The sequence below is a fragment of the Larus michahellis genome, chromosome 4, assembly GCF_964199755.1.
Source record: "Larus michahellis chromosome 4, bLarMic1.1, whole genome shotgun sequence".
NCBI lineage: Eukaryota > Metazoa > Chordata > Aves > Charadriiformes > Laridae > Larus > Larus michahellis.
The window spans coordinates 85,014,825-85,042,555 of record NC_133899.1 but is presented as its reverse complement, the minus strand read 5'-3'; the positions used below and the strand labels follow the sequence as shown (position 1 = coordinate 85,042,555).

The 27,731-nt window shown below is 38.3% G+C and overlaps 1 protein-coding gene across 1 annotated transcript in view; it reads left to right on the top strand.

The window, feature by feature from the left end:
• HIPK3 (homeodomain interacting protein kinase 3) overlaps positions 1–27,731 on the top strand; it is a 114,848-nt gene that overhangs the window by 6,908 nt on the left and 80,209 nt on the right. Inside the window, exons 2-3 of the mRNA XM_074586186.1 lie at positions 19,657–19,824; positions 21,901–22,034. Of these exons, the coding sequence (XP_074442287.1) occupies positions 22,031–22,034 (4 nt within the window). The 5' untranslated portion in view covers positions 19,657–19,824; positions 21,901–22,030. The remainder of the gene's footprint in view (positions 1–19,656; positions 19,825–21,900; positions 22,035–27,731) is intronic.

The window sequence follows — 27,731 nt, the reverse complement described above, 5'->3', positions numbered from 1 at the left end:
TATTTTAGGCAAGCTTGAGTTACAAATCTTGGAAATGCCAGTACTCTCATGGTCCTGGAATAGCAGTCACCCTCTCCTTCTGCATTCATGATGTACAGCTTGATCCACAAAATTTTCTTTGCCTCAGTTCACCTTCAAAACCTATTGGGACTGTCCTGTGTGTCCCACCTTAAGCTACATTTCTGTCTTTTATGCAGCTATTGTCAGAGTTTATGGTTATCAAAGTTTATTTTGAAGAAATAACTAATGTTTCTGACCTCAGTGCAAATCTCCTATACTGGTGATGTTACCTACTCCAGATTAGACCTGCAAGCTGCACTTGAAATAACAGCTCCCTTTGAGTTTACCCCTGTGTAAATTTACCTTGGCAGATTGTGCGCTCTTTGAATTAAGGATTATGTTCCTGTATTTATCTATAAAGCATCTGGGTACCATGGTGATCAGATCAGACAAGCAGGCAGTTAAATTTGCATTTAATGTTAATTTACGATGCCGGGGTCCTTTTCCACGAGAAGTTGGACTTCATGTTAACAGAGCTGTGTTCTCTAGTAAAACAGTGATTCCAAGTGTTAGCATGTGGTATTTTTTAGTAAATTAATTGGGACACAAAGGTAAGGAAGTGCTTTTGCATTCTCTTTATTAGCTTGTAGTTAGCAGTGAAGTTATTTCATTTGAACCTCAGTCATGATACCTCAGCTCAACCACCACACGCTATAGCAGAATTTGCTTTGGTTTTGTATTTCTAAAATAGCATAACACTGCACTTTGAAATCTCAGTTAAAAGAAATGTCTCAGCCTAAATATAAGAAAAGATACCCTTCAGGTCAACAGTCTGAAAAGTATTGCCTCTTCCATACAGCTCTAATTACATATTGATTATACTTAAAGCTTACATTACGGTTAATTTCATATTGCATTCATGCATTTGTTATTTTTTTTCCTTGTGTTATTTTGTCAGTTTTTAAATAATAATACATGGATGAGCGTTTATTCTGGAACAGTCATTTCATTTTATTAGCTTACCCAGGTCAATGAGGCAGAAAAGGGAATGTCATGCTTATGTATTAGTTCTTGTTCCAAGTAGTAACTTTCCAAAGACTGTCTGGGGACAATTCGTGGGGAAAATTCCTCCCTGATTATGGTACACGTTGTCACATACTGTTTGTGAGTTGCTATTGCTATACAGCGAAGCAGTTAAAACCCTCAATGGTGAGCTACAAGACAGGCCATGAAGAAGTTCTTATTGTATATTACTAAAATTGTAGATGCATACATGTGTATGTATATGTAAAATTACCCAAAACATAATAATGCTGCGATGATTTAACACAAAAATCAGTATACTATTTTTTTTTTTATTGTATTTGTTTGCTCCTTGTCTAGAAATGATCTGCCTTTATTTCTTGTCATTCATTCTTTCCATTTCCAGTCTTTGTGCAGTCATTTATCCTGGTTTTGTTCCTTGAAGCAATGGTGAAAGAGCTGCTGTGTGTCAGAAGTACACATCGTTACACTGTATGAAAACCAGAATTGCAATGCAAATTTGATCCAAAATGAATGAATCCCACAACTTTCCTTTTTATTTCTGTAAATCATTAGAAATTATGAGCACAGAAGGATGCACATATTGTATCTCAGCACAGTTTGGGAATGCCGTCCACTCAAACGTGACACTAGGATTGGGAATATTGTCAATGCTAATTACTTTGTAAATACAAGCACCCATTGCAACAACTGTAGCTTTCCCAGTTTTAAGCATATTGCCAGCAGATCTGAAATGATTTAGCAGTAGTTGTTTTCACGGAATGGTAGAAACGTGCCTTTGGGCTATCATTTGGATGCTGGAAGTACCAGGGAACTTTCTCAGAAAGCTGTATGCATATGAAAAGCTCTGGACCTACTGTGGCTTAAACGTCAAAATGTGCTTTCTGCAGTATGTTCTCTGTTCCTGAGCGAAATACAACCTATTTAAGAATCACTGGTCTGTCAGAACAGAACCAGTTCAGCCCATGGATCTGTGTCAATGCAGTCTGACAAAGTTGCTGCTAATGCTTTTGTGGACTTCATTTCTAAAACAGCTTCTGAAACTCCCATTGCTATCTTCTTGCAGAAATGTTGCATGCCTAAAGAGCAACAGGGCTCTATCTTAGTAATTACAGAAAACAGAATCCATTTCTATGTCCTGTAACAGATTACCCCTACGTTAACTTTGTTACAACTAAGAAATTAATTTCAGGGGCCTCCTTTATCCCATGATCCTGGAGATTAACACAGAAGTTATCCTTAATTTCTTTTGGGTGCAAGCAAGAAATAAGGTGGTATGCTGTGGTCCTGCATGTCTTGGCATACAGAGCCAGGCAGCTCTATTTGAGGCTGGTGGGAGCGAGGGCATGGAAGCAGCGTGGAAACTTATCAGCAATGGTGTGGTATTATGGAGGGATAGACAAAACTTGTTGAAAAGCGTGTGATAACTTGCTGCTTGGTTCCCACACTGAAGACACATGTCTGACTAATCTGATAGCCTTCTACGATGGCATGACTGGATGGATAGATGAGGGGAGGCCGGCAGATGTGGTCTACCTTGACTTAAGCAAGGCGATCGACACGGTCTCCCACAGCATCCTCATAGGGAAGCTTAGGAAGTGTGGGTTAGATGAATGGACAGTAAGGTGGATAGATAACTGGTTGAAAGACAGAGCTCAGAGGGTAGTGATTAGGGGCACAGAGTCTAGTTGGAGGTCAGTGAAGAGTGGTGTTCCCCAGGGGTCAGTACGGGGTCCAGTCCTCTTTAATATATTCATCAATGACCTGGACGAGGGGATAGAGTGCACCCTCAGCAAGTTTGCTGATGACACAAAGCTGGGGGGGTGGCTGACACACCGGAAGGCTGTGCCGCCATACAGAGAGATCTGGACAAGTTGGAGAGTTGGGCAAAGAGGAACCTTATGAAATTCAACAAGGGCAAGTGTAGGGTGCTGCCCCTGGGGAGGAGTAACCCCATGCACCAGTACAGGTTGGGGGCTGACCTGCTGGAGAGCAGCTCAGCTGAAAGAGACCTGGGAGTCCTGGTGGACAACAGGATGACCATGAGCCAGCAATGTGCCCTTGTGGCCACGAAGGCCAATAGCATCCTGGGCTGCATCAAGAAGAGTGTGGCCAGCAGGTCGAGGGAGGTCATCCTCCCCCTCTACTCTGCCTTGGTGAGGCCGCACCTGGAGTACTGTGTCCGGTTCTGGGCTCCCCGGTTCAAGGGAAGGGAACTGCTGGGGAGGGTATAGCAAAGGGCTACCAAGATGATTAGGGGACTGGAACATCTCTCTGATGAAGAAAGGCTGAGGGATTTGGGTCTCTTCAGTCTGGAAAAAAGACTGCTGAGGGGGGACCTTATCAACGCTTATAAATACTTAAAGGGTGGGTGTCGAGAGGATGGGGCCAGGCTCTTTTCAGTGGTGCCCGGCAACAGGCCAAGAGGTAATGGGTACAAACCTGAGCATAGGAAGTTCCACCTCAACATGAGGAGGAACTTCTTTCCTTTGAGGGTGGCAGAGCACTGGAACAGGCTGCCCAGAGAGGTGGTGGAGTCTCCATCTTTGGAGACATTCAAAACCCGCCTGGATGCGTTCCTGTGCAGCCTGCTCTGGGTGACCCTGCTCTGGCAGGGGGGTTGGACTAGATGATCTCCAGAGGTCCCTTCCAACCCTATGGTTCTATGATTCTAAGACAAACATTTAGGGAGTAACTGATGACAGTGTGCATATGTGATTAGACTGAAGGCTGACATGTAGTAGTGTCTCGTACATTATTTGCTCATCAAAGGCTGTAATTGTGTTTAGAAAAGCTGAAAGACAGCAGCTTTAGAAAAGCTGAAAGACATGCATATATAAAATTGAGGAAACAACTGCCCTTTCTCTTTCCCAGCTGTATTTCATTCGTACTGATTTTTGTATTTAACTTGTATTAAAAGGGAGGCCATATAGTGCATGATGGTAACAACATAAACAAAGGCATTTATAAACCCCAGATATAAGGCGTCTGGGTGAAAAGGGAATTTCAGCCCTGAATATTTTTTTTTTCTAAATCTGTTTAAAATATTTCATAATGTTAAAATACATTTTAGTTCAGACAGGCCTTAGGAGCTGTGTGGGCTGGTGCTGTTGTTGCTGTGTACTCAGGGCATTGCTTGTACATTTTTCTAATATTTTGGGTATTTGTCTTAGGGTTATAGAAAATCAATGGAACTGTTACCAAACGTGCGACATAAGTCACATAGATCTAAGGTGATATGGCATGTTGTTTCAGAGCCATCTGACAGCTTTCTGGTAGCATTGCCATCTATTTCAGTAAAACATTTGAGTGACAGTGAACAGCAAATGACTGTGAAATTCCAATAATGTAAGAAGGAGGAATAAAACACTATTTTAAGGGAAACTATTTTACCTTTTACATTAGGAATAATATTTTTTCTGAATACACAAATGATTATTTTAATATGTAGGATACAATTAAAGCAATTCCTTTTGTATTTCAGAAAGTAAATACCTTTTCCCATTATTCCGAGAATAAAATGGTAAAGAAATACTTAGGCACTTGTAAAATGATGAAAAGCAGGGAAAGTTTATGTTACTTTTCTGTAGTCAGTACTTTTAAATAACTATAGACTATCCTTTAGAGGAGTTGCCCAGATTTTTTTACTAGGGGTAAAGAGGTAATCTCATTAGTTGGCCACCTGAGTAGTTCTTTTTAGGGACTAATGCAGTTTGTTTCTATTAAAAAAGGGCACATACTGAAAAAAATGTCTGAAAGAATGTTTAGAATGCAGCGTCAAAATGTGTATGAACGAAACCTGCCACAGGCTAAAGCAGATACCAAATGCTTGAGGGAGCATTACCAGTTCACAAAGTTATTTCTGTAGGAAAGAGTAATCACACACACCCCTTTATCCAGTTTTGTAAATAAAAACTTGTAAATACAAAGCTCCAAAAGTAATAAATAAATAATAAAATATTCAATGTGTCAAAGCCTGTCTCTCTGTATGTAAGGAATTCCCTCTTTCAAGCTGGAGGCCCTCTTGAACCAGCACTGACATTTACAGTCAAATCCATTTCTAATTAAAGAGTAATGAATGCTTAAAATTGGAGTGTAATTTGAAAAATACTATAAAAATAAACAACAGCCAGACCTGAGGTCGCCATAACCAAAGGCAGAAAAAGTCCAAACCCACCATCTGGAGAGTCTGTGCTCCACAAGGCTATTATTTCATATTGACTGTTGGATCCTTCTTTCTTCTCAGATTGTCCTTATTTTTGGATTAAATTCTGATCCTAGAGAAGTTAACTGTAAAGCTCACAAAGATCTTACTACTGGACTGCTTTAGAGAATCACTTGTGGTAATTTGCAGAGCTTTGGCTGCAATATGGGGTTATAGAATATTTGAGGTAACCATCATGTTCTGAGAGCAATGCTCTTTTCTGCACATCAGATCTGTCAGATCCTATAGACTGTTGCACGTGTCCCATAATTGCAAGAAAAATGTCTTGTTGTCCCTAACAATTACTATAAAAATGTGAAGAGGTGCTGTAGTTGTTCCAGAGAAAATTGTATTTTTGACACCTATTGACCCTTCAAATCCTTTTAGGAACTGGCTATATTTGAAAAAAAATCACTAAATCATTATTGAATTGTCTCCCTGGCCTGCATCCTCTGCCTGTTTTCTGACCAGAAAAGAAAAAGGCGGGGGGAAGGCATTCCATCCCGATGGTATGGCACCTCTAGGCTGTTTGAGTAGGGGGAGAAGTAAACTGCTTTTATAAACAAGGTTCCAATTACAAAGAGCAAAAAGGTAAAACCAGAAAAAGACATTTTAACTTGTTTACTTGCTTGCTTCTTAAACTTTCCTAACCAGCTTTTGCGAATCCTGTCATATCCATCTCTGCTATTCATGAAGCACCCGTCCTGCTTTTTTCACGGCTGTCTTTAGTACCAACAGTACGCTTGCAGCTCACCAGTTCTTCTTTACTCTAGGCTAGCTCCATTAGCAAATCAGCATAGGAAATCCAGAATGTAGTTTGAGAACTGTAAAACTTCACTAGTCTAGTTGATGCTGAGCTTGGCTACTTTCCTTGCAGGATCTTCCCTATTCTCTCTACAGGCTCATAGGACTTTCTTTTCTTTTTTTTTCTTTTTTTTTTTTCCCCTTTATTTAATTTTATCTGTCTTTTCTTCCTTACAGAACATCTGATTTAACAAATTTCATTCAGACAGAATTTTTTTTTTTTTTAAAAAGGAGGTTTTTCGGAACAAACTCCAAACCTAATACATGTACTTTGGTCATTTCTCTGGTATCATTTGTGTCAGTAGCTGTGTCACATCGTTCTGCAAAGCACTGGGATTTGCATGTGTCATCAGTGACAGAGTCTATTTCATATTCTCTGTGTTAATGTCAAGGTAAGAAGTAAACAGTCTCCTCCCAGACACCACTGAAGTAGCTTTAGGACTACAGAGTACGTGCCACGGTACTCATTAAATTGTGCCCTGGTTTCCTCAAGTATCCTAGTGTAGGAGTTGTTACTGAGGCAACACAAGGACTACTGTGCAACTCCCGCAAAAACAAGTCACTGGGGTGTGTCAGGCGTCTACATACACAGTGACTCTGGATTGAAAATTGCCTTTTTACAAATTTTATTTTAAGTTAAGCAACTGAGAAAAGCAAATGGTGATGGGAATTGTAATGTAAAAAGAATGCTTAAAGGTTTTTTTTAAATATTTATTTGGATTTTATGTTACTTTCCTCTGCCCTGGTTTGAGTAGGAGAGAATAGAAATGCTGCTCATCAGCTGACCTGTGCCTGCATGAAGCTGATGGGCGAGTGGCTTTACCAAATGGCAATCTTCTCACCTGTCAAGTCTGGTACTGAAGGTTGAGCAGAATCATTCCCAGGTTGGACTGGGAAGAGTAATTTCTCTACTTTATATGCAGAAATTTCTCCATGGAGCACTAGTATTTTGTCCGTGCTAGCTGCATGAAGGTGTGGAGCAGCCCAACGAAGGATACGACTATGTTGTTCTCAACAAGCACCGTTGTGATAGTTGAAGTGGTCTGCTGAAGTCACAGCTTTTACATTTAGCTAGAAATAGACAGGAAGCAGAAAACTTTTCAGTTAGCCCCAAATGAAAGAACAGTCCCTAGAGACAGGCAGCAGACACAGTTCTCTCATATTAAGTCATAAGTTGCATATAGTTGTTTGTCTAACCTTTTTGGCTTTTTGTGTCTGTACAGCAGATGTTAATGCACCTGAAAATAGAAAGTCTGAAGCTTATGTATTCACCCTTGTTTCACATTTTAAAGCATGTGTGTATTTATATATGTATGTATAAAAATATATGTACAAATATGTATGATGGGCCCCTTTAACAGTAATCCCTGACCCATTCATTTGCATCATGCACAGCTGACTACCATTTATCTGCTTTGTTCCCCAGAGTCAGTTTTGTATGTTAACATCCATGTTGCTTTCGCTGGTAGGATGGACGGAGACCGTAACTGGAATTACAAGGCACTGACGGGCTTCCTGCATACACCATCTCTTGGAAAAAGCCTATTTGCACCTATCTTTCCATGAAGCAGGGTATGTGTAGATACTGTTCTATGGTGGCCTCCATTTGAAAGTCCTCTTGAAAATCCTTCTGAAAGTATAAAAGGCAGGTGAGCCTTGCAAGTTGTTGCCTGACACAGGTATACATCCAGGTGTATTTTCTGCTCAAATTCTGATTTCTGGAGCATCTTTATTTATAGTGGCTAAATGTTCTGATAATGGCAACCTCAGACAGGTAATGTGAGATCTTCATGTAGTGGTGCTTGTTGGGTTAGCTAATTTCAAAATTACTTGTTTTAGCAAATTACTGTATGTTGCCTAACACTTGTTCCACAGGTGCCACAAACAGATCCCAGAAATGAAAGGTTCCTTTGAAATGCACCCAGGTTTTTGTTAGTAGGATTTGGAGGAGTTTTGGAGTAGCTTAATTTGCCATGGTGATGAAGTATGAGGGCATATATGAATTTAAGACCAGCTTGAAAGACCTGGGAGGAACCATATTTCAGTGAGTGCTTTGGCTGTGGTGTAAATACCAGTTAGGAAAGGGCTCCATCCCAGGCTGCTCTTCCACCTGCTGTCCGGTTTCCTCGCCAGCTTAGTCAGTCAACTCATTTCAGGCTTGTAGCCAGATGATAAGATGGCACATAGGCACTATGAATGCAAAATCAAGATTAAAAAATGGAAGAAAAATAAAGTTTGAAGCACAGGAAGTGCTAGAAAGAGAAGTCACTCTAAAGACTCTGAATTACTTGATGGTCCTAAGCTTGATTAGGAAGGGTCCCAGGATACTAACGGATATGGCAGCATCCTTGTGTCTAAAAAGGTTAGGCAGAAACAAAAGGTAATCTACTCAAAACACATGCAGAAAGGGAAAAAAAAATGGGTGCGAATGAGGGCTTCGTCTTAGGGGGGTGTCCAAGAAAAGCCTCTGTATCTACTGAATGATTTCTGCATGGGCTGCTTCATCCATTGACCTCCATGCGCAGCTTTTATTGTACCAGCATGTAGGTACAGGAGAAAGATTAGCTCTGAAAAACAAGTTTTGAAGTAATTGCTTTAGAGCAATTTTGAAAGATTTTTTTTCTTCTATTCAGCCGTGAAATGGAAGTGTCCTGCTGATGGCTCCAGCATACTTTTTAATTGAATAATTAACATGGATAATAGGTATTGAGCAGCATTTTTGTTGGTAATCGCTGGATTTACTAATCTCCCAGAAGGTGGGATGATTCACAATCTTTTAATGCCCCAAAATAGAAGATAATTAAAACCCTACACACTCAACTTGAAATAGAATTGAGTACAAATGCTGAAGAGGAAAAATTAGAAAATGAGCTTGAAGGAAAAACTGGGGAGAGGGGGAGGAAAATAATACTCTTAAGTACTAATAATAGTAAGGATACTTGTGAAGTTACGTTTGAAGCATTGGAAGTTTACCTTACCCTGCCACACTTTGCAAGTGACCAAGACTTCTTCTAGAAAAATCTTCTCTCTGTGCTAGTTTCTTAGCAGGACTGCGCTGCTTGCTGCATGGTAGGTGGGCTTGGCTGGACTGAGAGGAAAGTGCTCACAAAAGCCATGTGGCCGCTTTGTGGTGGGTCTCAGGAGAGATTCAGAGTGGTCACACATGTGTTCGTATGGAGTGTGTTCTATACTGGTCAGCTGCTGAAAATTACATATGTAGTAACTGTCTGGTGAGGTCTGTCATGATGAGAGGAAACTGTAAGGGTTTTTGTGGGGAGGGTTAGCTCACAGAATCAATACTTCATTCCCGAAGAAAGTCTAATGAGCAAATACACATCCTGCGTGTACTGCATCATCCATCTATCAATCGTGACTAAGAGTTATAAGCTCCAGACCCACGCCAACATGCAAAGTTGCACAGCTTAGGTTAATCTTTGGTGTAATACCTTTTGTTGCAGTAATGCAGTAGATGTAGACCACTGCTTACATTCTGTGTATCACTTACTATGTATCACTTACAGTCACTTGACAACAGAGGGGCTACTACTTGCCACTGGAATTAGCTCTCACTGTAACGAAGAACTAACACAAAGCTAACCACTTTCTTTCCCAAGCGCAAGAGGTATTCTTTTAACATTAACTTTTCCTCCTCTGGAGGGGGTGGAAAAAGAAACTGCAGCTGACAGATGTTAGTCCTATCATTTACGTGAGTAGATGCAGACAGTCATGCTGAGGTGACTGGGCATAGGATGGAACCCAAACAGAATAAGTGAGTTACTAATCTTATTTCCAGTGTCCATAAACCAAGGCTATTAATTAACCTGTATAATAAGTACATTTTTTACAGGGGTATAGTGGACACTTGAGACTTCACTTCAAAGAACTAGTGATCAAGTTCACATTGGCACAAGCAGGGCAGGGCTAGATTTCTCTACACTGTGCTTCTCTGCCAAATTCTGTCCACTAAAATACATGAGTGTGCGTTTGAAACATTATTTGCAGGCTTTGAAGAAAGATGCTGTACAAAGGCAAACGTTATTTGGCAATTTGGAGCTGCCCTTTGGTTTGTGGCAAAAATCTGTCATGAGATTGGGAATCTCTAAAGTCTTGTCTGCTCCCGTAGAAATTTTACAGTCCAAAATACTGAGAAATGGGTCCAAGAGAGACGGAGTACAACAGTGCGCAGGGCATTCCCACCAGTGTAACCTTAACTTGCTCTAACTCTTCTTAGGCTGTGTTGCCTTCCAGGTAAAGACTGAAGAGAGACCAATTGTTACTCAGCCAAGGAACGATGAGGGCCAGAGGACCTTATTGCCACTAAACAATTCCAGATTAGGTAATAAGACAATGGCTGTCATGAAATAATGCTGATACGATAAAAGGATACTTACATTATTATGCAATATAGCAAAGCAGCATGCATGGGAGATGTTTTGGATGTACGTCCGCATTGCTGTATCATGATAGCTTGGCAGCCTCTCTGAGTTTTCCCAGAATCAGCAGAAACATTGCAAGTCAGTAATTCCTTGATGGAACTTTGAGGAAAAGTTAGACTGTGTCTTTCGGGATCGTCCTTGCCTCTAGCAAGTAGTACTGTTTTCTGTGTTCTATCAGTACTCTTCGGCAGACAAATCAACAACAAAATAAAGCAGAAGTAACTTAACAGAAAGAAAAATGGATTTGGAATGCTGCTTTCGATGAGAGGCCAGACTTTGCCCAGCTTTTGTGCATCAGGAGGTATAAGAGCTACCAGGAGCTTCGTGTACCCTTCACACAACAAGTAGGCAAGAAAAAGTGTATTAATTTCTCCTTTTACGTGTGTACACCTGGGGACGAATGTTGCCAGAAAGGGGATAGGCAAGAGGACTAAGATGACTCTATCCCCCATTTCAGTCTCTACAGGACACAGAAGGGAAAGGCTGCAGTGCCTTCTGATCAGAATTGGCAAGCCTTAGGAGTCTCTTCTCAGTTTCACAGCAGCTGGTGTTTTTTTTCTAAATCTTGCTCTTCTTGAAAAATACGTTATAAGTTTAGTTTAATTGGGTGTTGGGTTTTTTATTGAGCAACTGTTTTAGAAAAGAGAACAAAGAAGTGAACTTTATGAACACAGAATGGAATTTAAACTAACCCACTATTTATTATTATTTTGAGATCTTTTGGATGTCTGGCTAACTGCTTTAGTTTCTAGGTCTATATCATGGTAGCTTTCATACACCTCCCCATCCCAGCTATCTCTGGGAGTGAGTGTCTTCATAAAAGCAGTACTTTTCCACCAAAACTCTATGGAGTAGTATAGTATTTTACCACTGCAATGCTATGGTTTTTTGGATTGGGATCGTTTTGTTGGGGTTTTTTTGAGCAGTTAGCATCATGTTTATTAAATACTTAACAAAGGCCTGATTCTGCAAACTCTTAATCCCAGAAGAACACACTGGGAATTCTTAGGCAGTGATTATTCATGTAACTAAAAGTTGTTCACATAAATACATTTTGAAAGGGATAAAATTATATACCGTATATATTGTAAGTTACTTGATATATAGGGATTTCTGAATTAAAACTAGGCTTTGTTAATAGAATACAGATAGTATCACTGACTGAGCCTTTGTACAATCTGTCTTTTGTAGATTTTTTCCCCTCTTGACTTATCCTTTCCAAAGTCATAATCCTGTAATTTTGAACCTGAATTTTAAATTTCAGGTTTGTGTAAACTAAGCGGTAGAGCCATATCACTAGATCTGAATTCACTTTGCGTTGCTCTGCGCTCCAAAAATTCATTCATTTAGTGCTTTGAAGTACAAGTGTGATCAGTGAACACGTTGTAAATGTTAATAAAACTGTATTGCATGAACATTAAGATGAATTATGAAACAAAAATGTGCAATTCAATACATTCAGTTTTAAAATAGAGAACGGATGGTGCCTGTATCATTTCACATAATCAAAGTAATAGTTGTTGGTTAATAGTTGTAGGTTGCATTCCATATATACAAAACTGTGGAAATAATTATGTTCTCTGTGATTTCAAAGATATTCTTAATATGCTTAAGAGTATCGTTTGTCCACATGCTGATAGAATTATTGGAAATTCAAATCTGTGCTGGTGCACCAGAGTTCACTTTTTGTTGTAGTTGCAAGACATTTTTTTATGGATGACAATCTTAGCGCTTTTTACCTAGGTATTACTATCTTGAGCAGCTTGGGATTTAAGAAAATGTTTTGGTTTAGTGTACATTTAATCTGTTTTCATTTTCATAAACCTGCATGTCGCTTGCACGGCATGTTATAGGATTGATCGAATAATATTGAATTATGATCTGCTATCTGAGCTGGCTTCATTACTCCACTGCCTTACTACTTTGGCATGCAAAATTTTTGAATTAAGTTTGCATTAAAAGGTAATGCTATCCTCTCATTTGCATATGCCAGACATGGTGCTTAGTTGCTTGAGAGATAAAATTCTCCGTACGCATCCCAAGTACGAGCATGCTCCAGGCTGCAAGAAAGGCAAAGTCGTGCCTTGAATTGTCTCATCTTCCAGCTCTGTTGGCAGAGTGAAAGAAGTAAGGTGGTGGGAAGCTTCCTCTTCTCTTGTCCTGTGACTGGAGGAAAATATAGGTTAGCCTTTAAACTTCAGTGGGAAGTAGGATACTGAGCAGGATTTCCCTGTGCTTTAAGCTGTCCCTGACTTGAAAGAGAAGGGGGGAAACCCCCATCCCTGTTACTGTTGGTAGAAGCTTCATACTAGTGCTGCTTTTCTACTTTGACTTTATTTCTGGTGAATTATTATTTTTGGCAATATGCATTAGTTTGTGCTGCTAGCAAATGTTGGTAAAAATAACTAGCATATAAAAATGAGAAGTAGCTTATTTGTGTCAGGTGTAACTTAAATTGCCTTGTTTATTCAAAGAAAAGTCAGAGTATAAGTGGTGATATGCCATTAGAGACTTTCTTGCCATTAACTTTATATACCTCCTTCCACTTCTAAATATTAAAATTCAAGCTAATAAAATCAGTATTAAATGTTTTATATTGGTCAGTTTCCCTGGCTTATTTTGTATTTTTATAAAAGTTATATATAAAGAAAAATCTATTTTAAAAGCTTTTTGAGAACTCTTTGTCTTCCATCTGGCACGAAGAGCATTTCTAGAGGGGAGGGGAAAGAAACAGAGTACAGTCTGAGGTAAATTTGATAGTAGAAGATGGGATAAAACAAGAGGCACTTAGACTAATTTAATTAATGCCATGGTGAATTTAAGAATATGCTGTCCTCTACAAGCATAAACATAGATCAGTAGCTGAATTAAGGAAGCAGTATTAGACTGCACCTGTTGGGTTTCAAACTGAATTCAGACCTTGTTTCAGTATTGCAGTTGGGACTGGCAGTTGCTGAAGGGATTAAATTATTTAAAGCCTTCAGCTGGCTAGTGTAGGCTAGCAGTAGCTTATAAAACACTTAATCTATTTTTTTAATCTCTTCATATGTTTGCTTTACTTAGACAGTAAAACTATACATGACACACACCTGCCACATTCTGAAGCTTCTTTGTCAGAGATTTTAAATTTATCAATTAGAGCAGCCTTTAAACTGTAACCATTTGGGTTTCTTTGACAATACACTTCTTGTTAGCCTGTACGTTTTCTTTGGTGAACTCAAAACCCAACATGAAGTACGCAGACATAAAGTTCTTTTTCCACAGTTTCTTTTAAAAAAGAGGTTCCCTTCTAAAGGCAAATGTTGCTGTCCAAATAATGAATGTTTACTGTCACCGCTTGGTTTGTGATTTAAAAAAGAAACTAATTCCAAACTGTTTGGAGCTCTGGAACTATTTTTGCAGTGCATTAGCCAACTGCTTACACAGTAGTGCAGTAAACCAGTTCAAAAATAGGTAATACTGTTTAGCTTGTTACGTGATATGTCACTTGTTTCTAGAAAGCTAAGAGTAAGTAATGAGTAGTTACAATATGGATTGGACAGAAAAGCAATCTGGATAGCTGCGCAACACAGGATTAATTAGGTAAATCCTCTTAGGTTTGATTAGCCATTGCTTAGATCCACAGTTTATTTTGTCATTGGTTGCTCTTATTAATGTCTTCTTTCTGTCAAAGTTTATTACTCTGTTTTCAGTTTTGCATCATACCTTTTCTGTGTCAAAGTGAAGTGCCACTGAATTAACTTACAACTTTACAAATAATAAGCAGAGTAACACCTGGAGTCAATTCAAATCAATGTTGGCGTTCTCTTAAGAGTCTTTTTAATAATAAGCGTTTTATATGGATAATTCCTGTTTTGTTCAGCACATAATGTATTACATCTTTTTAATTTGTCCTTCAATGTTAAGTTACAGGACAAGTAGGCATATATATCTGCTAACAAGGATGAGTAAATGCTTATTCATGCAGATGAGATAGTTCCTGCAGTATGCTTCATACAGAGCGTATGTTATTGGTATTTCTGGCCAGCCTTTCATTTTCTACTTCTTTTTCATTACATGGTGAAACTGTGATTTTATTTCTGCAAAATGAGTTTTTTGTAGTACCATGAGTAGAAAATAACCCAGGCGATTGCTCTACTCTAGATTTTTTTTGATTATGTATCGTGTAAACTTGGAAAATTTAAAGTACATATGTTCAAGCCATAAACTTGAAAAATTTAAAGTACATATGTTCAAGTTGTTTCACTAATTAGTGTTCCTTATTTCACACTCTATCTTAAACTTTTTTTTTTTTTAGCTAGGGAATGTGCCATTTTTCAGGAATAAGAAAAAAAAAGACAGGACAAATAAAAATTCTTACTAGAAATAAAAATTTTTACCCCAAAAAAACGACACAGAAACTAACAAACAGACACTTCAGGACTATAACAAGATGGCTCAACCAACTAGGGGGGAAAATATGCAAAAAGGCATGGGAGGAATTGGGCATTTCAGTGGGTGGTAATCAGCGTTTCAACAGCGCTGGGATTTCATACTGTTATACAATGCTTTGTGCATGTCAGGGCAAGGCTTCAGGTTGGATATGATACATGTAGCACAAAATTTGGAAGAAGAGCGTCTCTGTTTTCACTACTCCTGCAGTGCAATTTGTTAGTTAGAATTTATTGCAAATATTTGTTCAATATTCATCTAAGTATTGTTTCTTCTATAAGAAAGTATTACATCTGAAATTCTGTTTCACCTTGAATGACCTAGGAAACTTAGCATCTTCGACTATGATTCATCTAATATGATCTATAAAAGCGAATTGGGTTAGCCACTGTTATGTCCCCAGACCAAACCAAAATAAAACGTAATTATAATAGAAATTTAACTCTGAGAATACAATGCCCTTTAGTAGAAAATCAATTGAATATCATAGTTGTTTCTAAAACCTGCAGGAAAAGACAAACCAGAATGCTAGTTGAAAGAGAAAAGTGGGGAATGCAGATGATTAAATGGTACCTTTACAGCCTTCCCATTCCTAAAGCTAAAGCAGGAGCCGGGTTGGTGTCTGTGAAAGATGAGAATGATTCCAGTCGGCTTCTCTCTGACAGTCCCCTCGGGGACCATTCCGGCAGCTCCGTGGACTTGGAGTACAGCGTGTGCCCTGGCACACCTCTGTGCCGGAGGCTGTGATGGCGGTGGCTCAAAACTGCGCTGTAGAAGCCTCACTTCCCAGAGTCAATCAGAATTACGGCACGCTGGGAGAAAGGGAAGGGTCTTAACCTTTCAGTGTGTGGGAGGGAGAGCTCTGGAAGTGGAAAAATAATCATGCAGCCCAGGAGAAGTGTGTTCTTAATACAGGATAAAAAATGATTAAATGTGATTAAGTTTAACAATCTTAAATTTCTACAGTGTTGGCTGAGCTAACTGTAAAGTTTAATATTGTCTCATTCAAAGAAAATCAGAACTTTGCTGATACTACAGCTAATTTTGTGCTTCCTGACAGACCACTACAGAGCACTATGGAAAATTCACTTTCCCTTAACTGGAAAGTGAATTTACTATAAAGCTTTGTGGTAGAAAAAAAAATGGCACGATTTTTCCATTGCTTCTCTTTGATTCCTCGGCTGGTTTTCAGTCCTGCTGTGTTGCTGGACCATCAGGGACATAAAGCAACACCACAGCTACTGAGGACACATCCCTGGGTGGTTGAGCTCTGCATTGAAACGGCATCGGTGAGAGGAAACGCTGCAGGTGACTGCAAAATCTGTCACCGTATGCCTCTCATTCCACGACCAAAGGGGACTGTTTGAAAAACATTGAAAAGTCTTTGGCAAAGTGGTACAATTACTACCCACCAGCTTGCTGCTAGGAAGAGAAAGATGAGCTTAAGCCTCCGGATCATGAGTATTTCCCTTTCTGTTTGTCTTCTAGATGATGGTGGGATGCAACTCCCCACATCCACTGTCGTTGGTGGGTGTCATTCCCAGCCTGATAAGAAGCATTTCAGATAATTGAGCAAATTGAGGAATACATGATTGGCAGCAACCACGGTTTTCCCAAGCCATTGCTTGGTCAGAAAGGGGGATTGAGGCATTGTCAGTCAGCACTCCCTGCTGTGGGATGGGAGGTACCAGTGAGACAAACTCATTTCAAGAACTTCAGTAATAGGGGAGTGACTCAATGGAAGGTAGTCCTTTTTTTTACTCCTTTTTTTAAAAAAAAACAACCCACAATGTCACCAAAACCATAAACCAAAACACACAATTTGCAATATTTGCACATACCCAGTGCCAGGGATGGGATTATATTTGTAAAGTTCTCTTACAGAATAAAATATTAGGAGAGCTTTTATTTTGATTAGCACATAGCTTAAGTTCAAGTTTGCAACATTTACTATTCTTTTCTGTGAAATACCAATTAAACCTGGTTTTCTACTAAGAAAGACTGATTCAACTAAATGGGAACGATTCATGAAAGTGTGGTCATTTTGTAGATATTTGTAATAAATAATGTCAACATGTTGGAATGTAATCAAACCATTGCATTTAAATAATGATTTTTTTCCAGTATACTTCAGCTCAATCGGTTCTGAGGGCCGGCTTGATGTGTCTTAGGTAGAACAATCTTTCTACAGATGTCTAAAGCAAACCTTTTAGGGGGTGTGCTAACTACCTCTTTTCTAAGTACCCGGTAGCACCAACTAAGCAAGATCAATATACAGAGAAGGACTACAGAGAGACAAAAAAAATTATTTTAAGGTGCCTGGGAAAAAAAGCAAGTGGAATTCTCATTGTGATTTGTGGAAATAAGGGGTTGTGAGTTTTCCGTGGACTGAAATTAATTACTTTTAAGCAGCATTAGATACATTCCCTGCCACAGTTTACTTTTAATGGTAAAATATATGCTCTCTAGCTCAGAAAAAAAATTCTCTAAGCTAATATTGATTTAGGATTAGAGTGAAAAATAGATTTCACTTTCTCATGTTAAACTAATTCCAAATTAAGATTTAAATTAAGAGGTTAGAAAGAGATCTCAAAAATAAATCACTTTAGAAGCCTCACAACTTCATTATTGTTTGTCTAATAAATGTCAAGCCTTAAAAATTATACTCTAAAAGAAACTAAATGAAAAGAGTTATTCAGAAAGGAGCTTTGCCAAAGATGTTTTAATGAATAAGTTTGATTCCACAGTTGCTTAGTGAGAGTAATAAGGTACAAAAGGCAATATAAAATCATTGTAAATAATGTAAACGCAATTGATGCTAGAAATGAGAGAACAGAGTCTGCTAGACCAGAAGGCATTTCTGAGGCTGCTGTTGAAAGACACGCTTACTGAAATGAAAGGGGAAAAGGATAAATGACCAGGTTGCTGCAATCAAGATACTCCATCCCTGATCAGAAATACAGCTAGGAGCTGATTTTTTTTCTTAGGTATTTAAAGCAAATCAGTTAAGAGACATGAGTAACCAGTTCATTTTTAAGCACCCCTTACTGCAAAGGCTACAGACGGTGATTAGAGTGCCTTGTACTAAGAAGTACACTGTCAAAGAACTAGATAACTAGGCAATTCCGTATTGTATTTTTAATTAAAGATAATATTTTGAGCTTGGAATTGAAACGTGAGAAAGTTAAAGAAGTAATTATTGAATTAAACTAGTGCTTTTCAGTATCATCTGCTGAGTGGAACGCTATTCTGGCTTAAAAGCCTCACATAAACAGCTAAAGCAATCTTTCACACGTGTAATAGATACAACTATTTAATAAAAAATGAATGAAGAGCTACTCATACCCTGCTGTGAAACAGTTATTAGTTTCTAGAGTAATACATGAATTTGCATCTGCTAAAGAAGTGCATTTAAATGGTAAAGAATGTTTGATGACTGATAGTTAAATTTCATGCATTAAAACAAAAATATTTATACCGCTTTTAAATTCACAAGTAAATAGCTGTCATCACGCCAGGCTATAAAAAGCTGATTTCCATGTCTTTCTGGCATGTAATGTTGAATGGAACCACGCTAACAATCCAGTTCATGTTTCGTTTTGTTTTGTTTATTTTTTTTACTTTTCTCAGTAAATTTTGATCTCCCAAGTACTGGCTTTTGAGGGTATGTTGACACACGTGTAATCAGTGCTTGAAGAAACGGTAAAATACCCGAGTAAAATCTTGATCCCACCCATGTCAGTGAAGTACTATTTGAAGGTTTCAGAGAGATTGGTACTATATTTCTTGGGCTTTACATGGTATACACATTTTTCTCTTTCAGGAGAGGGAAAATGTTGGCAGCCCTACAATAATGAGTAACACTGGCACTGGCAAACTTTCTTCCTTCAGGAAATAAGGACTCCTGAGGCAGGCGGGCAGCTGGTGCGCTGAGATGACTCTGCCTATAGTGCTGGCCAACATTGTCTCCTTTTCCCTTGTATACCCCCTTTCCTTTTCGAATCCATCTATTGTCTCTTGTCTGATACTTAGAGAGCAAGCTCTGTAAGATTTAATTCAGAAGCCATCGTTTTGGTTTATATTCTAGGTTACTCCTGACCATGAAATTCTGGCCCATCATTTGGGCTGCTCTGCTAATATTATTGTTCTATGTCTATTAAAATTAATATGAGTGTTCTGTGTATTTCCTGATAATTAGTAATTTAATTCAAGCATCATGTGATTTTGATTGAGTTTTATGTAGTAGTTATAACACAGAAAGCACCAGGAGCTATTTGAATAAAAATGGAACTTTTACTATTATTCCAGCGTTGATCTTAATAGCTGTATACGTAAGAAACTTGATAAATAAAATATTCAGTGTGCAAATTTTCTTCAGTAATCAATAAGCATCCGGAGCCATATTCATCCTAGAAATAATTTTACTGACCATAATGGATTTACACCAGGAATTCATTTAGCCAGCGTTGTGCATAACTGTCCATTAGCTTCCTTTCTACAGTCAGATATTAGAAAGTTTATGCCTAACCCCGATTCAGACCCTGATGCTGCTGATCCCCTGGCCTGTTTCTGAATATATGATGATTAATGGCTAGTAGTGCTGGTGGTGGTAATAATCATACTGTGTGAGTAACAACCACCTAGAAGCAGAATACTGGGTATAAAAGGAAAGTCTGTGAAGTGTAAGGAGGAGAGCAACACTAATACCAGGTCTGCTTTTTTGCATGTTGACTGCAGTGTAGGATGTGGTACCCTGTGTGCGATGCCCACCACTGTTGCCATGGAGACTGTGCTGAACACAGACCTTCCGTCCGCCTGGGACCTCTGTCCTCTGGGAAACCCGCAGGATTTCTCTCCGAGTAATGACTCCTCTTCCGCGATCTGGGACGCCGCTTCCTAAGACCCGTGCGTTTCATTCAAAACCTGTCCTTGCCCTTGTTTGTCATCCCTGCTTAAGTATAAATGATAAACAAGTGAATAAAACCAGATATAAAATGGGCTATACACATCTACACTAAGTACTTATGTCTCAAAAATAAACACCTTTAAACATGTTGAGTGAATTAAACGGTGTTGCTTTTACTATATAGAAAGGTTGGTTGAAAAGTCCATACCTGTTGATTAAGTAGTGCTTTTTTTCTGCTTTTTTTATGCCTCAATTTTGGGGTATTTCAGTCTGTGCCCTAACACTTGCCCTTTTAGCTATGACCTTGAGCTGCTTTTAGGTATTTTTGTGAAACATGAGTGATAGGTGATAGCTGACCTCACAGGATGCACTTTTAACACATTTTGAGGTATTATCCAGAATAAGAACTATAGATTACAGTGTTTAATATTTATGAAATTGAACAACAAATTCAATTGAGTAACAAAGCATATTTTTAATTAAAATATCTGGCTACTCAGATTTTTATTTTTTATTTTTAAATACAAAGGTGCCTTTTGTCACTGAAGTAGGAAAAGGATAAATTAATTTACACCTATTAAATTGTATTTGTCTGGAATAGCTGTACACCTTTTCCTTTTTAAAATATGGCACAAGATGTATGAATGGAAGTACTTTAATCCCTGGTAGATGTACTATTCGTGTAACACATGCCAGTTCATTGTTTTATTCTGAGATGTATTTTGTATTTAAAAAAGAAATAAAAGTCTGAAAATGGTCTTGAGGTTCAGTGCACACACCAGAACTGTAGAAATTGTGTCTTCTAAGTCACAAGTACAGTGTTGACAAAAATAACATATTTGTAGAAGGATTGCCAATTTTTGGTTTTCTAGAGACCTTCAGTCTGTTTTGAATAGCATCTGAGACTGATGCTGTGGGCCTTTTCTTGTGCCTGTGTCCTGATGGCGGTTCTTCCATTACTTGTCATCACCTCCAAGAGAAGCTCCAGCAAGATAATTTTATTGTTGCAAAACTCTGAAGATAACATTCAAACTTTTGCATGCACACGTTCAGTAAAATCTCATCATGATCTAGCAAGGCTCAGTCTTCCTGGTGTAGCAATAGCGTTTCATGCTTTGCAGTCTCTGTTCCTTCATTTTCTCACCTGTTTTATCGCTGTTCATTTTAGTGTTGAGCATAACATGACGTCTCTGGCCGTGTTTTTATTTATGGATACAGATTTGCCATTTTCCTTTCCACTTCTGCTTTGTCATCTTCTTTTAAACTTCAGATCATGTATGTGTAGGGTTGTACTCTCTGTTCCAATAACAGAGAGTGGTAATTATATCAAAAGATGATAAAGCCAGAAAAACAAACCGATTTCCTGTCTGCCTTCACCCCAAATCTAATTAACATGTTATATGGGTAGACATGTCATCTTCAAAAACTGATGTTGTGGTGATATTTTAGTGTATTTTACATGTTTGTTGTTTAATCAAAAGTCTCTGTAATCTTAAGTCAGCGTGAGCTAAGTCTTGCTAATAACACTATGTTAAGAAAATCGGGAAATGAAAACATTTATAAACCTTTTCCTATGGTTAAAATGCTGATAAAATGTTACAGGCCAAAGCAACTGCACACGCAGTTAGCCGAGTAGAAATGTTACCTTATCTTCCCCTCCATTGTTTGGAGAGAGATTGCTCAGAGGTTACAGTATTTTGTGGACCATAGTGACGGGCTGCTGCTATTGTTCTTGTGATGTGATACTTTCTGCCAAGTGTCTCATTACTTGGAGTGGACATGGTGTATTTCACTGGGTCAAAACAATTCATTAAACTACTGCTGAGCATCACGCTTGCCTTTGGAACAGATTTGGGCTTTTACTGGTTTGGAACAGAAAAATAAGAAAAAAGAAGCACAAGTTAGTTTTGGAACATTTGGAAAAATTCATTAGAATATTTGTATCTCAGAATAAACACATTTATATGGGAATATGTTCTTTGCTAAAGAAGGAAATGTTTTTTTTCCTTATAATGGTTTGATCTGGTTTCATAACTCATGTAATTAAAACGTGCCTTTTCTGTTTTTCATTCTAGGAGGAGAGTCTCTAATGTGGTAATTTAAATCTTTAGAAGATATTTTTAACTGGTATTTCATTAATGATGTCTCACAGGGGGAAAATAAGGAAGACATTAAGATATCTGCTTTTAAAAAGTAGGGAAACATATGGGTAAGTTCCTGATGTATTGAACTATTAAGGGAGGGTGTAGGTGAACATTTGCAAGCCATGTGCAAATTGACTCGGGTAAAACTGCTTCTCAGGAAGGATTTGTGCCACAGATGGATTAGTAACAGGACCTTACACCAGTGCAACAAAAGGGTTTTTTTTTTGTTTGGTTTGGGTTTTATTTTTGGTGTGGTTGGACTCTGGCTGCTGATAGCAAAGCCCTGGCTCAGTCCCCAAGTGCTTTCACAGGGAGGTTGGAGGGACCCAGGTAACAAGGTCTTCTTCCATTTAAATCTAAAACAGGCTTGGATGTGATTCAGTGCCTGCCAGAGTCTAACTAAGCTTCACTCCTGTCTGCTCTGGTTTGTGGGGGAGAGTGATATATTCTCCATTAAGATAAAACTTCTTATCTTTGCCATGATAATACATCAGCCTAAACTAGGAGTCAGTTAATCAGACTATTTACTTTAAAAGGCTTCGGAGTATGTCCCAAAAGCACAACCCCAGAAACATTTATTCTAGTAAATAGTTTTCCTGCAGTCAGTCAACCTGCTAATAAGCAACTACTCACTTGAGTAATGCAGGATTATGTTTTAATTCTGTAATTTGACTGCCCGCTTATGTTTAATGACGTTTATTTGTAGGAATGATGCATTTTGGAAAGTGAGGTCAGCTGGAACATTTGTGGTGTTCATCTGTCTGCAACCCTTGATCTTGCAATGTATCAGTCACTAAAAAAAGAAATGATTACTCAACTGTAAAAATTAAATGGTTGGTAATATTAGTGGATGGTACCCTATGAATATTCTCAAGTGTGGGGTGCAAAAATGATGCTCATTTCAAAACAACAGTAAAAAGTACAATATTTTCTATTAAAGATTTTACAAATTAGCACTATATTATTGGAATTTTAGTTTGAAATAAGTTTTTTATTTTAAAAAGTCATTTTTTTCCTCCATAGAAAAAGTGTTTCAATATGTTTTTAACTTTTTATGTTGAGCAAAAATAATTTTTTCCAATGTTTTGATATCATTAATTTGGTAAAGGATTACTCTCACTACTTGGCCCCAAAATTAAGCGTAGCTTTTAATGCCAGCAGTTTTAAAGTTGCATTTTTTTTAATCTGTCAGTGTGATTCTGTGTTATAATTCTTACTTTTCATTGTCTTGTATGTTATCTTTCTCAGATTATATCAGATTCCGACAGATCTTTTTGTGTAGTATTCTGATATTTTAAAATATTTGTCCTTGCCAGGTGCCTCAAAAGTAGAAGCACACTGGATCTTTGTACACATTTAACATTTGTTAATCCTAACAATCACTTCAAATTATTTTACTGCTGCAGAGGGATATATATTTATATGAATATTAAGTATACTTATGTGAAAGACACTCAGACACCACAAAGGCTAATAACTACATGAAAATACCTAGTTAGAAAGACTCTTGCAAGAAAATTTAGAAATGTACATTATCATGATACATTTCATGAAGATATACCCTTTCCTTGTGGTTCTCCTAAGGTGTATGTGTGAGGAATGATCTACTTCTGTAGCTCTTAGAAAGAGGAAAAACAGACTGAAAATGAAAATATAGACTGAAAAATAAAATATCATGATACATTATCGTTTACATGATCCAGTAAAGATGTTTAAACTACCCTGCAGAATATTGCATTATTCTAACTCTTTATTGTCCTCATACGGTAAATATGAACAAGAACTTAGTATAGTTTAAGGCACAGTGACGAAGCATCTGTCAAATCTACACCTATTGATGTAGTACAAGCACAAGCAGAGAAATAAACATTTCACAGTATCCCTAAACAAAATCAGCTGTGACAATTGGCAAGGTGCCATATTTTTTTAAATATAGTTTCCCAGTTGGTTGTTTCAACAATTGTGGCACTTAAAAGAATAAGGTTGGAAACAAACAATTATTAAAAAAAAAAAAAAAGAAAAAAAGTTGTGCAAATCCTAAATTGAAGTAGTAATTATTTATGTTATTTCAAGATGAAGCCTTGATGTTTTTCCACTTCTGTCTTTATTCTGCTGCTTGATACGTAGGTCTAGTCGTACTGCCTTTCTGTGATGTGAAAAACAAGGTGATTATTGTTTTAATTTGGATGAGGTGTGCGTTTCTGAAGAGATCTTCTTGTTAATCCTAATTTACCATGCGTTGGTAACATCGCAGAGAAACCTGGGAATGAGCAAACTTTATTCTTTTGGGGTGAGACTAAACCAGAAGAGGTGGTCCAACCATGAGCTGGGCGGTAGTATTCATTCAGTGTGGATAGCAGGTCCTCAGCACCCACTCTTTCAAGTCCACTTCTGTTGGGTTGCATCGGAGGAAACATCAGAGGTTTCCTGCTGTTTTAATTTTTCAATGAAGAAGCATAACCTAACAATTCTTCAAGGCTGTTTTTTTCTTTAGTGAGCACTTTTTTTGAAAGCTGTAAGTCCTTGCACAAAATTAATTATTTTTCTTAAGGAAAGCATTCATTACAAAGCGAGAAGAGGCAGTTCGTCTTGAGTCATCCAGCTTTTATCTGCGTGATAACCAAAAAGATTTTAAAGATTCTTTCTACATTTCCTAAGACCATTTTAGTCACCCTGTCATTATCTTTGTATGCAAGACTAGTTAATTTCCTAAGAGTTACCATTAACACTTGGTAGAATTTGAAAGAGCAATGTCAGGATGGTGTGTGAGGTTCCTTAGAACTGCGTTTTAAGGGCTGAGGAAGAAATAAGCAGAAAGACAGACAAGTGGAAGGATATTTTCAGTCTGATTTTTTGATTGCTCCTCATCCATACCTTAGGAGATCCACAAGAATGGTGATGTCTTCATGAAATGAACATCTGCACGAGCATGCCCCTAGCACAAAGCCCCAGAAACCGCCACTAGCCCATGGAAGGTGTCTTCTGTCCTTTGCAGCTTTTAAATCTGATGAAGGAGCCAGGCTTTTAACTTGCAAGTTAAACAGCAAGCAATAAACAAAGTGCCTTCCTCCCCCGCCTTTTTTTTAAAAGTTCTATATTAAAGCTGTTTTAGTAAAGAAAGTAGTATTTTGATGAAAAAAAAAATGAAGTGGAAATAAAAGCTGAACTTTGTGTTTGAATATGCGTGCTTATTTTAGCAAATGACTTAACTAATGTAAACTGCATAGAGAAACCTGTGTGAGGTTTTGAATTGAGGAAATACAGGGCTTCTTAACTGACCTTCCAGTTGTTGCAAAAAGAGCAAAGTGTATATTTGCTTTCAGTTTGAAAGTAATTTTCCATTTATGCCCAGCAACAGAAGGTTGGATTTTTGATGTGTCTAGCAAACAAATCTATGGGGAAGGGGTCTGGGGAACTTTGAACTATGTTTATCTGAAGATGATGGTAATCAGCGGAAAGTGTGAATTTCAATTTTGATGTTTTTAAAAAGTGCTTTTTGTCAGTTTAACTCTGATCCCTTTACAGGTTTCAGCACAAATTTGGATCTTGAAAAGTTTTAATCCAAATGCATCACATTGAGTGCTTGTTTCTCATAATACAAGTCATACTTCAGTGGCAGTTAACATCAGTTAAAAAAAATACTTTAGTTAAGGAATTGCGAGGATAAAAAAATAGTTGACTTTGTCCAGTCTTATCTCTGTTTTGGAAGGATAAATATTGTAAACATAAAATATTTCAGACAATGTGAAAAACAGTAAAGTAATGGTATAATTTGAAATCCTACCACAAATTAATTCCCTGCTTCACAGATACTGTTAAATGCTGTGGGAAAGGCTGAAGACTATGGCCTGAAAGTTAAAAAAAAAAAAAAAAAGAAAAAAGAAAAATTTAAGTGGAATTTGCCCCTATTCCACCCTCCTTGTGTTGATCTGTACTTGCCGCTTGTAATCTTCAGGTTAGGTGACTGCAGCCTGGGTACCTTCAGTGGTCACAACAACGTGTTGCCAACCAGTGCTCTTCTGGTTTGTTTGGATTTCATCATTTATACCCAGAAAACTAAACTGAAGTCTGCGCAGCTCTACCGCCTAGCTGACAAGGAAAAGCTCTACCTTCCTCTTCATGTTAGATCTGACATCCATTGAGTGTTTTCCTGAGCTGATGCAACTCACACAAGAAAACCCTTTTTTTGCTGGACAAGTTGAGTCTGCTAAATGGGAGGTCCAACGGCAGCGGAGAGTTCTCACTGGCAGAATTCAACTGGATGTGTGGGGAGCAGGTCAAGCAAAATGGAAGAGACCAGTTCTCTCCCTTTTCATGGGGATGAACTTTGAGCATGGCTTGCTGTTTCATGCGATTGCATGCTGTGTTACTAGTGACCGAGTGAAGGGCCTGGTGGATGGAATTACAGCCCTACGGTCTTGCTTTCTCCCGTCCTTATCTCTGTGGTTTTGCTCCTCTGGGCAGCTCTAATAGCACAGCCTTGTTCAGGACTCAAGTTCGTTCAAGAATTAAGAGTCCAGCTGATATAAACAACACCTAAGCTGATATAAACAACTTATAGTGGCCGTAAGAAGTGTTTTGATGATAGAGCTTATACCAGTTTGATGAGTAAAACAAATTGTTCTAGCCAAAGCATTTTCTGTCTGTGTCTACGCTTGGGATTTTGATAACAAAAATAGCACAGAATGTCATTGGTAGGTGTGCTGCCAAAAGCTTCTGGCCTGTGTTTGTCCTCAGATCATCTCTCTTTGCTGCATAATAGATTACATCTATTGGAAGTATCCTCTTCTATAACTTTTGTTCCTTCTTTCCACTCTGAGGACTCACACCTAACTACTGCTTATCCTCTGCAAAGGTATAGAAACGAGGAGGAACAAAGAGCCTATGGAGGTGTGTGTTTCAATGCTGAAGTTTATAAATGAATCTAAATGACACAGGCCTCCTTCTGCTGAGTTACTTAAGTACTTTGAAACAAAACACCCCTCCTCCAAATGGTATCAGTAGTCCACATTACTTACAGGTGTAACAGGAGTTTGCCTGTTAACCCCTCAGTCGCTTACCAGCACAATGTACCTGCCAAGAGAAAATTAGGACAGGGAAATGTTTACAGGTTTTCTTATGAGAAAAAAAATCATGTGAGGGCTTCTCAGACACTGTCGCATTTAACCTTTGGTAGAAATGTTCATCAGAGTGTTTAAAACTTGCTGATATGTAGTCTTACTGCATGTTGTAGGTAGTTAAAAACTCTTCTGCAGCCAAAGTAAGCCTTACGAGTAGTGGCTGAAGGAGGAGATTGAGCGCTCCAGCTTGCAATGGCACTAGCCCAGCCTTTCTTGTCCGTCCTTTGGGCCCTTTAGTCCTAAGTAGGATGAAATTTGCACTAAACACAAGGAAGCTCTTAATAGAAACAGCCCCCAAGTAAGGACCAATAATGGATCTGCAGAGAGATGCTATGCTCCGCAAAAGCAACTAAAGGAGTTTCGAAGAGATTTGAGAGTTTGATTACAGGCTGGTGATACTCCCGTTGCAGGCTGAGTGGAAGTCTAGCTTGATCTAATTAGCAAAAAACTGGAACACGAGGACAAAACTGGCAGTGGTGAGATGTTTTGGGAGGCTCTACAATTTAGCAAACTTCAGCAACTCAAAACTCCAAAGGGAGACCAGTGTGAATCATCTCAAAATCATCCCCTTCTTTTCTAAACCTAAATTAAAATCCATTTCTGAAAGTTGATGAAAATTGTGCAAATGTGTCAGTGGAGCAT